At 32.1% G+C, this 19,206-nt stretch overlaps 1 protein-coding gene across 3 annotated transcripts; it reads right to left on the bottom strand.

Annotated features, from left to right (window-relative positions):
* Window positions 1-2,466: 2,466 nt before the first annotated feature.
* Dh44-R2 (Diuretic hormone 44 receptor 2) lies at window positions 2,467-16,542 on the bottom strand. 3 transcript variants are annotated; one of them, XM_090111074.1, is made up of 10 exons: window positions 16,409-16,542; window positions 15,760-15,853; window positions 14,590-14,677; window positions 13,510-13,590; window positions 12,499-12,578; window positions 8,468-8,593; window positions 7,908-8,096; window positions 4,792-4,958; window positions 3,401-3,515; window positions 2,467-2,990 (listed from the first exon to the last, which is right to left on the bottom strand). In XM_090111074.1, exons 2-10 carry the CDS (start codon window positions 15,811-15,813, stop codon window positions 2,943-2,945), a joined length of 948 nt encoding a protein of 315 aa, XP_089967200.1. In that variant the 5' UTR covers window positions 15,814-15,853; window positions 16,409-16,542; the 3' UTR covers window positions 2,467-2,942. The 3 variants fall into 3 exon arrangements, with proteins under 3 accessions (XP_089967200.1, XP_089967199.1, XP_089967201.1); XM_090111073.1 differs by having other exon boundaries at window positions 2,469-2,990; window positions 14,590-14,692; XM_090111075.1 differs by lacking the exons at window positions 2,467-2,990; window positions 3,401-3,515 and adding an exon at window positions 4,101-4,268 and having other exon boundaries at window positions 14,590-14,692.
* Between the last annotated feature and the right edge of the window lie 2,664 nt (window positions 16,543-19,206).

The raw sequence follows: 19,206 nt of genomic DNA, 5'->3' as shown, positions 1-19,206 counted from the left end.
ACATATAAGTACATCATTAAATATTTTATAACATAATATCGTATCGTACCTTATCGTCCAAGTTCCACAATCAAAGATGTCTTTATTAAACTTAGGTACAATGATAAAAAATTTAAATTTTAATTCACTGTTTAAACTCTACTAAACTAAGGTTGAAACTAACAAGCCAAAGTTTAAAGTTGTTTCTGGTAACTGTCGTCAGTATCCAACTGAAAAAATTTAAGGAATTGATGCTGCTATATTAAATCTTACACTTAATGTGATTTAATTTAAAGCCAGCTGAAACTAATTAAAAAAGGACACACATTTTTAACCATAAACATTTAATAATATACCATATATTTACATCCAATTGTGTTTTTAATAAATAGAATTAAAAATAATATATTTAATTGTGCTACATCATACAACCGTAAACTATACGTAATGCAAAGCCTCACTTGGGAGACAAAATTTTTTTTTACATTCAGATAGGTACTAGGTACATTAACTACGATATGCTAATTTTTTACAAGTAGCGTTTTGTTTCCCAATTTTTGCCTTATTTATAATTCCATACGATATATCTTTGGCAACACTTAATATAAAAACTAATCTAATTAAAGATTATTTTACTCTATTTCTGTCAGTATAAAGCGCAATATTTGAGATTTTTACCATTGTAAATAACCCGTAGAAAAAAATATATAGCGCCTTAGAGATACCGGAAAATATATTTTACTTGTTCATGAGATAGTTTTTTATGCTATGCTTATTTACGTATTTCTTGTCTCAAAAATAACAGTTTTATGAAATAGAAACTATAATAATATGACTTATATAATTTAAAGCTAAAGATTTGTTTGTTTCAGAATAGATACAATTGTTGTATTATATTTAGTAATAAATGTAGGAAATATTTAGATTGTTACTGTATTTTTTTTAAATTATCGTCTACCTAAAAGTTTCAAATGTAATTTATTTTTTGGTAGAGAAATCAAGCAATTGGGTAGAATTTTGATACTTAATCAGACAACAGATGAGACTGAAATATTACCTAATTAATATCTACAATCTTTGTAATATGAGGTAACAATATCATTCTCCTAACAGAGCCATGTCAAAATTGAATCGAGATTCACTAAATAGTATTATGACGAAGGACCATGTCAGATAAATAGATGTTTTAAAAATACATTTATTAATAGTAGTTTTATATTATAGGGTAAAAGTGGGATAGATGCCGCACTAGGATAGATGCCCCATTTTCAAAAAACCTCACTTCCCAGAGTCCTGACTACGAATTAATGATTTAAATAGGAGCTCTTATCACCCCGCACCTCGGGTACGCATGAGCTGTTGTTTAGTGAAGACGTGTTTCGCTAGTGCGTGTTATAATATCGGCGGCGAACTTCACGAATACGTTAAAATTAAAAAAGGTTGATATTAGCCTTTGCATAACTTTATAAATATTAATAATTTTCACTATATTTCTTATTATATCTATACACTGGTTCATTAAGTACAAATCTAAGTGAAAATAGTGGCTCTTTTGTTTTTATTTAATAAAAGAAAATACTGGGGCATCTATCCTTATCAAAAAGTATAGTTGCCCCTTTTTTTTCGAGGGATAGATGCCCTTAGGAGCCTCTAAGGGCATCTATCCTTCAATACATATGTACATGTTATTATCGATAATCACAGGTACTGTTTATATTTTTACCTGATTGCGTCAGAGATTTTCTCTATGTTAACCGATTTTACTCGTTTAATTTGCTTTTTCTTGTTGTGTATACTTACTTATTAATGATCTGCCCTTATACTGATTGTAGGAGAACCACGCCACGAAAATACAAAAGAAAAGAAGGAGTGCGAGCGCAAGTATATTCTTGGACAACAGAACAACTATGTTAACATGACATTTGCTGATTTACCATATAAATTTTATAAGATTTCGCGTTTATAGAGTATGTAAGGCATCTATCCCACTCTGCAGGCATCTATCCTCCTTAGTATTTTCATGGTGGGGCAACTATCCAACTACGTAGGCATCTATCCTCAAAAAAGGTGTTCTACAAAAATATTTATTACACATTATCTATAAATGATAGGACAAAAAATATATATAGTAATTCAAAACAGATAATTAACCTAGCTATATTCATACAAAGTGTTCGTATAAGATTCATATTATTAAAATTATGAGGCTATTTCAAAAAGTGGGGCATCTATCCCACTTTTACCCTATACACAGTACTTAGGTGATAAGCATGAATACATAATTTACACACTTAGCATAAATATTTACGTAAAATATAAACTATTTATTTATATATCAACTTGCTTGAATACTAAAGATATTATATTATCAAAGATAATTTAACGTTTAAAATCACGAATGGATTAAAATATATGGCCGAACAAATATACGTGTTTTTAGATTACCTACTTAATAGAGCATTGTCCATATTTATACTTGTGTGAGAGTGTGTACTTTTATGTGCGATTTAACAGTAGCATTCATTATTACATACAATTACATACATAAAATTTTAAAACATTTCTTACTTAGGTTGGTAGAAGTAAATAAAAATAGTTCGATTTTTATAATTTTATTATAATGAAATAACCTAATATTCGCTTTGACCTGTGTTCTCAATGGGCAAAACGTACAAACCGTTCAAGCATTTTTGATCAGTTGTCTTGAGATCATTGCGTAAAATGGAGATATCGATTGTGTTAGAATTGTTCGATGACGATGACAATTTCCCATTTGATTCGTGCGCGGAATCCGACGGTGAATGACACATTTGGCTGAAGGGTTCTTGGTTGGTAGAGTATAGCGTTGGTTTGTGGCAAGGCGAGGAAGAGGACATTAGTGACGTAGGCGTCTGTGTGCAGGCGGGAGGGGCGTCCTCTTCGGGCAGAGTGCGCAAGCGCGGTAACCTCTCCCGCCCCCCGCCTCACACGGGCGATTGCTCACCGCTCGCACTCCCGCTCGTAATGTAATCCTGCGCATACATAATAAATAGCCGAGATAAGCCATTGTTGAATAGCTTAAGCTTGATTGAAGATAGTTTGCGTATAGAAGTTTAATCCACCAAACGGGTCATATGACACAACTACACGACATATTTGATTGCAAATTTTCCTCATAGGTATACGAAGAGATTAAAATTTAAATAAACAAGGCGAAGGAGAACTTTTGTCTTTGAGGACTGTTTAAAATTATGAATTTATCTTATTTTAATAAGCTTTTACATCGAATCCATGTGTATAGGGTACCACATTTAAAGATTCTCGCATTTTAATGAATTAAATCCATGTTTTAGAAAAGCATATTACCTACCCTATTGTATAAGACTATGGGCTATTTACTTTTAAGAATTAAAGGTTGTTTTAAATACAAAGGGATCCTTACCGCATGTAAGTGTCGAGTATCATAGTGTGGCGCTAGTGACATCCTTGGAACCAGTAATGTGGTCGTTGTAGTCTCTGACGCTGCAGACTCCCGTTTTGAAGGCTGGCTATATAATCTGTCCCATATTTTACTTGTTAAACTAAATATTTTATCTTTTTCTGAATTGTTTCTGAAATACAACGGTGGCTTGCTTTGATTGTTATTAGTTGGTGAGTTATTGTAAAAAGCTGTTTATGTATCCCAAATGCTAAAATTATATCTAAGTATCATTCTCTATTCTATACGTATACTTAACCATTTTTAATAAATGTAGTCTAATATTTTTCACTAGTATAGTAGGTATTATATTATTTGTGTTCTTCAATAGCAAAATCATTCCCGTGTAAATTTTTTCCATGCTTTCTAAAATTCTATGTACTTAAATATCCTTTCACTATAATAGTTAATACTGATTTTGCAAAATAATGTCTTGTCTGTTTTTTATAGATTATATTGTTTAATGGGTTTTTTATGAATATTGTGTTAAATGACTAATAAAAATACTAAACCAATATATAAACACTAATTTACTTGTCATATTAAGGTATAGTTATAATATAAATTCAAAAATAACAATGTAGCCTAAGCAATGATTGAAATTAAATTGAGCATGCATAAAAGGGCCGTTCAAAGCGAGGGAGGATGAAAGAAAACATTCACGGAAAGCGTAAAAACATCCAATTTATTAAAACAACAAAAGATAATAATAAAAAACGTAAATAAATTTCAATCCAAATGCATATTACGATCTTCTAATGTCTTCTGAAATGCGTCAAGCTATGTGAGCCTCGTTCTAAGCTGATACTGAGCAAGTCCTTATACGGTGAGCCTAATGGAAAAACATGATCAGTTAGGCTTATTAGATATGCGTGTTTTATTACAATTTGATTCCTCTTTAGATGCCTAATGTAGGAATCAAATGCTTTGTGAATTGTTTGCAATCAAAGGTTTTCAAATCATGGTATAAATAATGTTTAAAACTCTTGTAAATTAAGCAGTGCATTGATAGTGTCCAACATGCGGTGGGCTTTGACGTATTAAACATGCAGCAAAATAAATAAAAACCAAATTATATAATATGATAAGATCGGCAAATAAGATAAGTGAAGATGTTCATTAAGTCTATACAGTTACGTTTGGTGCAAGATTTTATCATTTGCCTATGTGTAAAATTAAACAATCATGCAAAATACGCTAAAGTAAGCGCTAAAGACATGTCATATTACATGTTTTTATTTTTATTTTAGTAGTAAGTAATTAATGTTTTTAAAGAGGTGTGCACTATAGGAAATATACAGCATTTATTTTTCAGGGAACATATAACATTAATGTAGTAAGTTATTCCAACTTACCGAATACTTTCAGTTCTGGACCGAGGTGACCAATCCTTAGAATACGAAGCGCCTCTCCGGCGACCGCCGCCTATCGTCCGACCGGTTTTCCACCTCTCAACGTGGTACCTTATCGCATGACGGACTTCTGTGTTCATGAAGCAGTAGAATAATGCTACTGTGAAACCCTGGTGGAACAGAATATGTTCATTGGATAATTATGTAAATATTAAGATTTTGGATAATATTTCCGATTAAGATGCTCTACATTCCTTTTTAGAAGCACATATATGACGCTTAACGCTATGCTTATGTCACAATCAATAGCTTAATCAGCAGTTTAAGAACCTGGCCTCTTTATAAAGCGCCGATTAATATAGAAATGATTAATAAAAAGTTCAAAAATCTGATTATTAACCATATTTATTTTGACTAAAATAAATAAAAGTTAACAATTGTGCAAAATAATGTAATTATGAAAAGTATTAAACCCAACTATTTGTAATCGCTTAATACATTATTAATAAATAATTGAGTAAAAGAAACCTTTAACCTCGAAGGTACGTTTTTCTCGAGAATGTGATTAAATATGCAGAGAAAATCGGACCAAACCTTAATAAGATTTGCGCATAAGAAGTACGAGAACAAACTGGCTTGCTAATAAATATTGCAAACTTTGCTCGTTTATTCCGTGAGTGCCTCGAGTTAATCGTTCTTCCTTTGAGCTCCAGATTGTGGTGGGAAATATTATTAATACTAATTATTGTGAATAAAATAATTGCTATATCTATATCTTAATCATAATCTGCACAATAGTCCTAAATTGATAGTCGTCTTTCCTAATATTCTAACTCTTCTATTCTCTTCTATTTTTTGCATCGTTATGGACAATTAAAGTTCGCAAATTTATTTTTTTTACTCTTTAGAAAAGTTCAAAGTTGAATGTTTGCATAGCTTTTCTTCTTATTTATTCTCTTTTGTAAATCGGTAGAGATTTGCCTAATCCTACCCCCGTAATTAGTTATATCTTAAGAAGGATTAAAAGTCAAGAAAGATTGTGATTAAGGTAAGGTTCAGCTAAATTATTTAGAAATTATTAAGTTCCATAAGGTTGATATTTAAGCTTGGATTATCTTAGACGCTAATGGCCAAGTCTTGTTATATTTGTAAAGAATAAGTAGTTAGTTTACTTAGATTGTGATTAAGAGTCTGAACTACAAAACTCGCCTCCTAAATTACATTTGTCAATCTGGTTTACGTATCAATAAGTCTTTTATAATGTTAATCAATGAGACTTTATTATATAGGCACTGTAATCTGTTTAATAATTTTCATAAATAACTTAAGGTATGTGACTAACTAATATATTTATGTATTTATTTCTAATGTTCATTAATAATGTATGTATAAAAGTCGCCTGAATACTTCTATTACGTGAGCAATTTCATATTTTTGTTCTAGAGACAAAATTACTCAACATTATTTAAAGAATGATACTTTTGTTTGCGTTAGCCTTTATTTAACTTAAAACATATTTTGTATACACTTCGCTTATTTTTTCTTATAATGAAACGAATCTATCTTGGATCTAACCTGCTTGTGAAGAGAGGTCAGTGATAAATTTATAGAGAATAGTCCAATAACTGAGTAATCTTAGTGAAGTAATTTATTCACTGAATCCTTCAATCCATCAACAACAGGAGCAAATTTGATGTTGAATAAAGCATTTTCAACGTCATAAACAGACTAATTAATATAGCGGTTTCATCCCGGAAAGGAATTTGAGCAATGTACAGAAAATTGGCTTCTAATATTTGAATTTTGGCAATATGAAAGGTCCATAAGCGATAACTATTTAGAAAATGTTTTGTATACGTTTATAGTAGGTACGTTTCTCAGAATTCTACGTAATCTAACATTTTAATTTTAACCTGCGCTTGGAAATTGATGTGCATTTGGCTGTAGAAAATGTATAAAATAATAAAATTTAATAGTTTCAGTGTGTTCGTTTATGCGAAGTCAGCAATAATAAGATTAATTTTTTGAAAGAGAAATATGCTGAATACGTGGATAACCTAGCAATTCCTTAACTTTATTATTTTATAGCATGTATTTACGATTTATAAATTGTAAAGCCAAAGCAAAAAATATTTGGCCGAATTTCAAGGCGCGCTCGCTAGTAGCTTCAAGCTACGGATGTGCTACGTTGCATTCTACGCTGCACTGTAGCAAGAGATATAGTGCCACAAGGTATTTTGCAAATATACGTAAAATGTAGAGGTTATTTATTATTCGTTTCTTCGTGTTTTGTGCAATGGTATTTGTGACAAGACAAGAATTTTATGAGTATATCCGGTAGCGTATTGCAGTTGGCTAAATAATTTATTTATTTATATTTTATAACAAAGATTTAAAAATAAAAATTACCTTACTTGGTAGATAATAAACTTCAAAATTATTTTTTCGGTTTGTTATCTTAGAACCTTCACCGGGTAAACCAATTTTGGTGATTATTTTTTTTTTGTTAAAAAATATTATTTATAGAAAACACGATTTGTTTTCCCCTTTGACAGTTGCTAAAATATCTATACATCGATAAAGATCGCTCTACATTCCAAATTTACCTGCATTGCACGTGTCGGGATGAAAAATACATTCGAGAAATCTGCATTGTAATACGAAGACGGGGATATATGTTACAACCCGATACGTGGAGGGAACTCTAAACCGACTGCGTATTGAACCGTTTTTCTTTTGAGTTATAGGAACATTTAAGCAGATAAAGGTCACTAATATTTTTAAACATTGGCTAAAAATAACTTTAAAATTTAGCTTGAAAAATAAGTATGAAAAAAGATTTTATTTATTCATTAAATTTATGATTTTTTGTGCACGTATTCTATCCTATATTTGCATGTTTGTTTGTTACTTATTCACGCAAAAACTGCAGAACCGTTTTTCATGATTTATGGCACAAACATAGAGAATAACTTGAATTAAGACATAGAATATTTTTCATCCTGAAAATCTAACAGGAATGGGAACTATACGGGTTTAGCTTTGACTACGCGGGCGAAGCTGAGAGCGAAAAGTTTGTATTATATTGAGTTATAGGTATACAAGTATCTTTAGCTTACCTGTGTGGAGAGCAGAAGCGCTCTCATATAATCGAACGTGTAAGCGAACCAGGAGTCATCACTTGGCCCGCAAAGCACTAGCAAGTTAGTAATGCCCAGCAGTGGGATTAGAACTAGCAGCGCTTTCGTCGCTTTCCTGTATTGTTCTGTTTCTATCGTGTTCGCTGAACGCAGTTTGGTTATGAGTACCTGTGGGAAAAATATGACTCGTTATTTTGATTGTTATTGGGACTACATGCTATTCAATGGAAGTCGAAAGTTAAAACGAATATTCAGTTGGTAGGTTCAGTTAATAAGTTTGTTTGCACGTATTTATTTCAACATGTTGAACATTTTTATAACCCTCTATTTTATAACAATTAAAGTCATTTTCTGGGGTATCATTATGATTATATTAAAAAGTTGTAAGATACCTCTTGTATTCAATTGCAAATTCATTCAATATTAACACAGGTTTTACTGTCAGACAATTAAGATAACTTTCTTAATGTGATCCTAAATCCGTTCAATTTGGCAAAGACGTCAACGTTTTTATTATATTTTCGCACGTGTACACTCACCCACATAATTCTAATTAAAAAAAATAAATTGAGCGCGAGTCCGACCAGCGCGGGCGCCTTGTGTATCCAATCTACTTGGTGTTCGTGGATCCAGGTGCACATCCGAGCTTCGCCTGCTATGGACAACTGGAACAACATATACCATTCAAACCTTTTGATTCTCCACGAATAGGGACAGCTCTCTGTAGAAACTACTTTCTGTGTTATGAAGGTTCAAAGGTGCTAGAAGAAGCCTAATTGAATAAATGTTTTAGTTTGATCTCGCACGAGGGAAGATCACCTACACATTTTATACGTGAGGGTGGAACGAAGTGTTTGTATATTTGTTTTAATTTTAACGTTATTAGATATATGTATATGTGAACTTTTTTTTTTAAACGCAATGGTCGGAGATGTAACATTATAGTTCATCATATTATTAGTAATGGAACATAATATATATTGTATAAGCTTGTACCTACCTACGGCATATTAATGTGGTGATTAATTCGTAATAATTTAAAACATTGTTGTATAATAATTTGCTAGCAAGATTTTCAATCTTCGTTTTTACAATTCGTTCACAAAGAGAAGTAATTTGCAAAACTCCAAAAGGATAAGTAATTTAATGGACGGTGAATAGAAAACTTATGAATGGTATCAATGAAACGCTTTCCGGAGGGATTGTTAGAAACTAATTATAACCCTTGTACTCATTCAGAGCAGCCGAAACAGTGACAAGGCCGCGGGAGTTATCTTAGATATTACATATTAAACTTTACTAATTTCAGTTTCATAAACTCCAGGTAATATCATTTAATTTGTATTTAATACAATTAGTTATTATGAACATGTTTGACATATCATAAAAGCAAATTGTAAAATTCCCGCTTTGTAAAAGTTTAAAGTGCATATATTTTAATTAATGAAATCGGTAACAGTATTTGTTTGTTATATTGTTATGAGGAATGCACTAATAAATTAAAATTAATTTGTTTCCAATTACACCTGATAAACAAAAGCATATCGTACACAATGGTATTCAATATGCGAGTAGCGCGAATGTAACTAATTGAATTCATTCTGTCAAACTAAAAAGCCGGCTACTCACGTACCTGCAGCTGGGGCAATATTGGAATTGCAACCTTAATTGGCTCCTTAATTGTGATATGTATATGCAAGCAGGGGCAATTTAGAGAACAGCCGAAATTGCTCCAACCATCGTGCAATCTAGATTGTTCCCTTTGATTATATACTCCCTAGATAACGCCTCACGCAATGACCGATGCAACAAAAACTGGGAGTATACAGGGTGTACCAAAAAGTAGTGATGAACGGAAGCTGAGAGGTAGAGGACCTAGAGGGCTATCCGAATCACCCCCATGTATGTTATGCGATTTTTCGTATTTTCGGAGTTATGACGTTTTTTTCAATTTTTCACCTATCGCCGAGTACGATGATATTTTCACTCATGCTGACGTCAATGATTGCGGAAGATGCTTGATTTTTTTTTTATGTGCTAAGCTGAAAGATAGGCCAATTCAGTATGGTAACATTTACTATCGTTAGATCTTTGAATGGAATAAAAAAAAGAATTAAATGGCAAGAAAGATAAAATTACCCAGTATGTTCACCACTTCAAGGGCCCGTAAAAAAATAAAATCACATAAAAAAAGTTTTCCGTTTGACTTTTAAAAACTTGCTCTATCTATCAGATAGCTACCCTGAAAATTTCATTTTATTATTCAGAAGGCTTCAATCGAAAAATTTAAATCTAAATGTGGTAAGTGCAAAAATTGAATTAACATTATGATCATTAAAACCAATAAATAGGTGTTTAATTACCAGAAATTTTTAAAATAACCCCGCTGTTGCTCAATGCAAGTGCGACATCACCGTAAAAAGTTGTCTTTTAAATGTCTGAATGCCCTTTTATCATTTTTAATGGTTTCTTCTGCTACTATGAATTTCCGGGTTATTTCGTCCAAATTGTGGCAGTCTCTCGCCTTGTAGTATACCCACGGAAAAAAATCAATAGGGTTTATGTCCGGAGACCGTGCAGGCCAGGCTAAAGGGCAAAGATACCCTGAAAGATGGATTGATCGTTGCAGCCTGCGCATGCGCCGGTGACGCCTGCCTTAAAGCCTGGCCTCTACGGTCCCTCGACCTAAACCCCATTGATTTGTTTCAATGGGAATACTAAAAAGACCTCGGCTACTTGAGAGAATGCCACAATTTGGACGAAATAACCCGGAAATTCATAGTAGCAGAAGAAACCATTAAAAATGATAAAAGGGCATTCAGACATTTAAAAGACAACTTTTTACGGTGATGTCGCACTTGCATTGAGCAACAGCGGGGTTATTTTAAAAATTTCTGGTAATTAAACACCTATTTATTGGTTTTAATGATCATAATGTTAATTCAATTTTTGCACTTACCACATTTAGATTTAAATTTTTCGATTGAAGCCTTCTGAATAATAAAATGAAATTTTCAGGGTAGCTATCTGATAGATAGAGCAAGTTTTTAAAAATCAAACGGAAAACTTTTTTTATGTGATTTTATTTTTTTACGGGCCCTTGAAGTGGTGAACATACTGGGTAATTTTATCTTTCTTGCCATTTAATTCTTTTTTTTATTCCATTCAAAGATCTAACGATAGTAAATGTTACCATACTGAATTGGCCTATCTTTCAGCTTAGCACACAAAAAAAATCAAGCATCTTGCGCAATCATTGACGTCAGCATGAGTGAAAATATCATCGTACTCGGCGATAGGTGAAAAATTGAAAAAAACGTCAGAACTCCGAAAATACGAAAAATCGCATAACATACATGGGGGTGATTCGGATAGCCCTCTAGGTCCTCTACCTCTCAGTTTCCGTTCATCACTACTTTTTGGTACACCCTGTATAATCAAAGATCGTTCCAATATTGCCCCTGCGGGAGGTAGGTGAGTAGCCGGCTTTAAAAAATAATTGAATAAATAACACATAAACATAGATAATATAATACTGTACTGTACATAAGTATGCAGCAATATTTTGGATTGAATTAAATATAAAAACTCAAACTATACCAAAGAGAGTTGTATCGTAAATGAATTGTGCTGATTTTCCTCCGCCATTCAAGGTTCTACATTTACACAACAATATTGGTTTATACCTAACCAAATAAAGCAAGAGATAATATTTTCTGAATGATAAAATTTGTTTGTTTGTTACATTGACCTGAATGAGATTTACAAAACTTTGTTCATATTTTTCCTGTCCCAGAACAAAAACAAGGAGTTTCGGGAAATTATTTACATTTCAACATTTGTGTAATTTTTTCTCATTTGAATTATTTATGTGGGGTGGCCATAAATTTGGTACAATGAAATAAATCAATGCGTGAATTGCTCTGAGCCTAATAAGTTTGATGTTTAAGTTTGGTCTTGAATCGTTTTATTTTTTATGTTATCTGTGAAATATTTTTGCATAACTTTTCACAGTGAATCAACATTCATTATGTTCACTGAAAATATGTTTTATTTTTGATGTTGACATCTGTGAAATATGTTTGCATAATTTTTTAAGAGTGAATAAACATTTACTGTTAAACCTGCCTACTTTATATTATGGAATGTAATCACAAGCAGAGTGAAAATCTTTTATTTTTTATACAGCAGAAGCATACAAATCACTTGAGATAATCACTCGTCGTTAAGCATGTATCTCAATTGGATTCAGATGTGCTGCCAACATAAATCTAACAGATTTTGTTTCTGGCATTGTATTAGTGTGACCTAATTACTATTTTAATATCGATTTTGAGAAGAATGCTGAAGAGGTATAAGTCGAGTATATTACTTATTTGTCAGAAAGGTTTGGATTTGAACAAATCGATCCAGGCTGTTGCCTGTTATCTCTTAATAACTAATAGATACTTTTGATTGCACATATAAATTAAATTTATTACCTTAATTTAAGCGTATATTTAAAGAGACACTTTTTATGGTTGTTTTATTGATGTTTATTTATAAAAAAAAAGAACGAAGTTTTACGTACCCCATCGGGTCCTGTTGACGGAACGACGGTAACAAAGCACCTTGCTATCACCCATATTGTGATGAATATCGCTGGGGCTCCTGTGAAATTAAATGAGTTTTGACGCAAATTTGGAAAGTTTTTATATTGAGTGATATTTTTTAACTATGCTGACTAAGCTAGAGAAATATAAGAATGTCTCTAGGCACTATGAAAGTTATAAATAAAAATGATGTTATGAGGAGTGTAAAATAAGTTGAGCTTACATTCAGTGTATGATTCGTTGATTAAGTCGAGTACTTTTGTTTGATTAATTCAATAAATAGAATTAATGTGTGTGTTTTCTGACCAATTTTGATATTTACAGATTTATATTTTTGTATGTGATGTGTTTAAACTCTAATTCAAACAAAATCTCAATATAGTTAATAGTTACGCAGTTCGTACATGCCCTTGGCTCTTAATTTAGATTATCTGACCGATACTACCAACTACTAATTAGTGGTGAAATTAAAGGAAGTATGGAGATATCTACTCAATGGTGTAAATTAAATTCACTCGTGGATATTGGTCTGACCGCAGCGTGGTTTAATCACGGACCGATGTCTGCATTCACCGCAGTTAGCTGTACTTAGCTTTAATTTATAGGTTATAGTTTCAAGGAAGTATCAGTTAATTGAATCTTATTTCTGTCTCTATTTGCAAGATTATTTTGTCTGACACTGAAATTGCTTATATGCACAGAAATTAAAGACTTTTTAGCAGATTTTATATGCGATTTATTGTCTATATTATTAACGTGTAACGTTCCAAACATCGGGTAAAATAATTGTATGAATACAATTTCTAAAAGTATAATACTCGCTTAATATGAAACATAAGAAAATAGATACCTACTATTGCTTCAAATGTTTTCTAATGAGCGTAAAGAATTGTGTTCAATATCGTAAATGTCATACTCCTTTCATAACATAATATTGTTGTTGTAGGACTTCGAAATTTGTGCAGTATAAATAAATATTAATAACTTACCCCAACCAATGGTCGTGTACACTTTCAGCTTTATATTTTCAGCTGTAAAAGTTTCTACAACCAGCATATATAAGTAGAGTCCTGCGGGAATACATAAATACATTAGTTTCTAATTTCATACAGAGAAATGCGAATAGCACAAGAGCGTACCGAAAAACTGAAATAATTGCTTTAATGTACAAAAAAGGGTTGTTATCAAATAAAAAAGAGCGTGTGTGCCGAGCACACGTGTCAGAAGTGAAACTTCTTTGGCAAGTTTCAAAGATACCAAAATCGTCGATTTACTCCATGATGTGACGGTATTGCCATGGCGCGACCTTGAAATTTTACTCTCAACGCGCTAAAGAAGTTTCGCTTCAATATTTTTTTTATTTAAAAAGGAAATTTAAGCTCTATTAAAATATTCATTAAAATGTATTTTTATCACAGAGCTATTACAAAATAACGATAGTCAAGGTTAATATAATGTAGCAACGAAATCTCTTCATAGTTTCGACGACAAACTAAACAGCTTATAGTAAGCAGAGCTTAAAGTTTGTAAAGGTCTTGAGGTCTCGATGGTTTCTATTGTCGTATTCTATGTAAATTTTGCAATCTTGTTCTGATGAAAACCTACTCTTATCATTAAAGAGCAATAAACAAGAGATAATTTAAACGTGAACTTTGCAATCATATACAATTTGAATTTATTTATTATTTCATTTATTTATTAAGGACAATTAGCAGCTGTACATCACTGAATTAGCAAATAAAAAATACACAAAAAATATATAATATGGTGGACAACCAACAAAAAATGAGCACTGCAGTATTAAAATTCGTTACAATACATTCATTACAAAATAATCAGTTTATAATTATATTAAAATTAATTTTAATATCTTATATTAAACTAGCGGTCCGCCCCGGCTTCGCCCGTGGTACCTACATGTTTAAACTATCCTATCTCTCAAGTTGGATCGAACTGCACATGGTGTGCGAATTTTATTATAATCGGTTAAGTGGTTTAGGAGTCCATTGAGGACAAACATTGTGACACGAGATTTATATACAATAAGTTTAACAAGAAAAATAACTTACCTTCAACAAGCATCCAAAAAAAATTCGTGAGGTAGAAGTAGTGCATGAAAATCACAAGAATCATACACGAGGTTTGGTCTGAATGCGCCTCATCAGACCAATTCTAGAAGAAATAAGCATCATTATTCTTTTGAGAGAATACAACAAGCAAGCAAGCAAGAATTTAAATACTTTTTAACGAATTTTAAACGATTTATTTATATTGAATTCATTTTATAATATTTTATTACATTTTCAAGTCTAGAAATATTTTTATACATAATGTTAGAATACATAAATTATGAGTACTTTGCATGAGAATATTCCTAACGATAATGTATTCGATCGTTAAAACTATATTACCTACTAGCGGTCCGCCCCAGCTTCGCCCGTGGCTTCGTATTTACGTTTTCTCTACATAAAAACCATCCTCGTACTTCAAGGAATATAATAGAAAAGAATTATCGAAATCGGTTCAGCCGTTCACACGTGATGCCATGACAACGCGAAACGGGTGCAGACCCGCCGCCTTTTTATAGCTCCCGCCGCGAAGCGCGTCGAACGCGGCAACTGATACACAAAAATAATCCTTATGGCTGCATGATTCTGTATTCACGCGCGATGACTTATAGCGTATTTCATGTATAACTTTGGTGTTTCTACACCGATTTACATGATTCTTTTACTATAACCTGCCCAGGAGTATGAAGAATAATTGTGCCAAATTTGGTTAAAATCCGTCGTGTAGTTTTTGTTTCTATAACGAATATACAGACAGACAGACAGACAGACAGACAGACGGACAAAAATTTTACTGATTGCATTTTTGGCATCAGTAGCGATCCCTTATCACCCCTTCATAGTTTTTTTTTAAATATATTTCATGTACAGAATTGGCCTCTCTACAGATTTATTATAAGTATAGATTGACGATTTGTTTCTTACATTTTCAATACAAACGCTCTTTATTTCATTATAAACAGCTTAAGAATGTTTTCAAAGTAATAAGATAACAAATAAATGATTGAAACAATAGCGTTTTAGCATATCATTAGGCTATTTGGTATGTAAATACAACATTATTATAATGTTAGAGACAATTACTGTACATTTTTCTATACATTCGCTGAAGTTAATGTTATTTTTGATTCATTATTGATAGTTATTTTATATTTCAGTGAAAATACTTACTTGTAAAGCTAAGTTTAACATCCAACTACAAGCTGCTAAAATATATGTGGACATTAAATTTGTGTGTATTGTATTTCGAAGACATCTGAGGTCCCTGTAAAAATAACGTAATATAAATTTCTCGTACACGAATGAATGAAATAGGGAAAATGAAAAATCTTCTTCATTTTTAAAAATAATATCTCCTTCAGTCCATATTTCATTCAAGATATCTTTATTTTAAACATTTGTTGGTATGAATGTAAGTACCTATACAGTCGAAATTCGTAAAGGCGATTAGAGATGAGTACACAATACATAATATTATATCACATAGCGTAAGATTTGTTGACAATTAAAATTCCTTGTATAACACATCTTATCTACCTCTATATTCTTTTTACGATGTATCAAATACTTATCAGTAACCCTTAAAATCTACGTATTGTGAAACTTTTGTATCTCATTTATAATGTCTATTTCAACTACACTTCATATTTTTTATTCCATTGTTAAATTAATTTTAATCCAAATCTTGATTACGTACATTTGAATACTAGTCATTAAAATCGAATTTCGAACGTTCGATTCTTCACAGATAAAAAATAAAATTTTGTTGCCAGCCAGCATTTCAATGCCTCGAAAAAGTTCCTGTTAAAATAGAACTTACTTGAAGTATAAGAACACGAAGACAGCCAGAGACAGCACGGCGAGACTGAGCGAATAGCCTGTGAGGTAGATTAGACTTGCGACGTCTGTCGGCGAAACGTTGGCGATTCGTTCCGTGCAGTTCACGTAGTTGGAATAATTATGCCATTCACCCTCCAAGCATAGACGCGTGGCGTTCTCTGTGAAACGACGGGATTAGTAGGCTAAGAGCTTGTACTGGTTTAACGTGCAATAATGTTTTGGTGTAGCCAGTTTGTACGGTACTGACGTTTATTGAAACAATGAACCATAGATAACGTCACAAGGATTGATATGGATCAGTAAGGATTATTAAAATGTAGCTTAAAGGAATTTATAATTGATTTATACACATTTAGATGGGAATGAATAACATGACCTACTTGCAAGATGAAAGACTTTCAAGAAAAAAAATCTTGACATTAAACCGTCTCTATCAACAATAAATAAAAAGTAATATTTTTCTATTGGTACAACATTATGTATAAAAAATATTATGTTAACATAAAAATACTTTGCTCCTAAACTAAACGACCATAATGACTCTTTTCTATTATAGAATAGTATACAATTTCTTTTATGAACGTACGATGAACGTGCTCCGATATCTGACTTTACATACAAAGGAGAAATGTCTAGCAAATTTCCATAAATTTATGAATATTGACATTGACAATTTATTCTTTATTGTGGTTATTATATTCATGTATTTCAAGGTATATGTAATAATAATTAAGGTATAATTTTTTAACCAAAATAGAGCAACTTCATTAAAAATATTCTGAGCAATTTATTTATGAAACTAATTAGTCATAGTCAGTACAAGTAATAAATAGATGTTAGACTTTGAATAAACTACTTTGATAAAGTTAAATGAAAGGAATTAAAATGTAATTAATAAAACGAAGCCACAGTCACACCTATTTGTATTCACAAGTCTCTGGTTTAAACTAAATAATAAACTAAAGATTTCACTTGAAAACAAAACCTATTTTGAAACAAAGCCTTTTTGTTTTGCAAACAAAAGTTAAGACTTGATTGCGGCGACATTCATAAAATATTCAATGTCGTCTAAGTTAAAAGTTTTTTTGCGGCGAAGTAAACAAAACCAAAAATTCCTTAAAAATCAAAGTCGCCTTAACGTTTATCCCAGACTTTGTTGATGGATTAATAAATTTGAACTTGTTTTGGCAAAAACCTTGTTAGCCTTATCTTGTTTGAGGGTAAAAACTTTTATGCTTTGATAGGAAATATAATAAGTTTGTAACGCGGTTTATTTCATTTTACGAGGTAACAAATATTTTAACTATTCATCGAGATTGCTGATAAAGATTGTCGGATTAGACTACCAGAATGTTTTTCTCTAAAGAGCAGCGAGGAACAACTTAAAAGATATTGAGCTCTATGAACAGGAATTTAACAGGAAGTAATAAGAATATTTCATTATCATAAGAATTTTAAGAACAGAAGTTGTTATTAAGCTTTTATTTTCTCTTAATCTTATGGATTTAGCGGAGTCATACGTAATGTTTATATGTGACGTAAGCAGAATCTTATTTTAACGTTGGTTCTTTGGCACTTTATAAAAAAAAAGATTGATATAAGTAGGTTTTCTTTTAGAAAATCTGCAATTTTGTAAAAAGAGTTGTTTGCCGAAGGGGAGATAAAGATAAGGCTAGTGTATGCATATTTTTATCTTTAAAATAGTAAATGTGGTATTAATTAATGTATGTTATCTTACATTATTTATTTATGAAGCCTACTGAGCAGGGGGATATTGGATAATTAAAACAAACAGCTAACTGTATCCACGCTACTAATTAAAATATATAATGGTGGGAAAGTAGACTTACGAGTATCATCATATTGGACGCCATGGAACTCGCTAAAGCATTTTTTGATAGCCAAAGTGTTCCAGGGTGTGGGGTCCCAGCATAACAGTCCATCGTAATACGCTGGGCAAAAATTTGCTGATAAATTGTGATTTTTCGCAAGGCATTCCTCACTGGCGTTCTCGCCCACGCCCTCAGCGCTCTCCAAAGTCTGTAGGTCCTCCAGTTTGATGCACTTCTACAACTTCCGACTAGAAATCACTCGAGGTTACTTCGGTATTCCCTTTGGTTGCGTTTACACTATCACTTCTCCGATCTAGCCGTCTTTTATGCAAACTTCCTGTTCCATTACGAAAGTTTAAAATGGAAAGAAATACTTAAGTATTCTGTACGTCGCGGCGGCATGCAACAGATTCTGCGGGACAATTTCGCGTCTCCGGCAAGAACGTTGGCATGATAAGGTTGTTTACACGCGGCTTGTGTTCTAACTTATCAAATGATAAGGCTCCTAGAGCAAACATCGGCAGTCTATAAGAGTATTTGTGTATCGTGCAAGGAACTCGTATTTTTCTGTAATTGCCTTCCAACTTGTCCGCTTAACCTGTAAAAAAAGACATTGGTTATGTTTTCTTTAGATAAGACAAGTAAATTGTATTTGACTTTCAGATACGTTGGTTCTAAGACATACAGTATGTACAATTATACAGGTATGTATAGTATCTACAACGAAGTAAAAATAATTATGCAGGTTGTGTAACGTAGTAGATTTTGCAGTATTACGCCTATACACTTTCTTTCAATACTTTTGTGAAGGCTTTACGACTACACGAGGGTAAGCAAAAGATCTATAGGCCTTTGAAAAATCTGCTATTGATTGGTTCCGCATACATTGAACATTTGAACCTTTTAGAGTTATTTGAATGCGACTGATTCGAGCCGGAAAGATGAA

This window comes from Colias eurytheme, chromosome 16 (assembly GCF_061535395.1).
Source record: "Colias eurytheme isolate Ceu_HAF_F1 chromosome 16, ilColEury1 Martin Lab GWU primary, whole genome shotgun sequence".
NCBI classification, from domain to species: domain Eukaryota; kingdom Metazoa; phylum Arthropoda; class Insecta; order Lepidoptera; family Pieridae; genus Colias; species Colias eurytheme.
The sequence above is the reverse complement of the archived record's forward strand: the minus strand, read 5'-3'. Positions and strand labels throughout refer to the sequence as shown.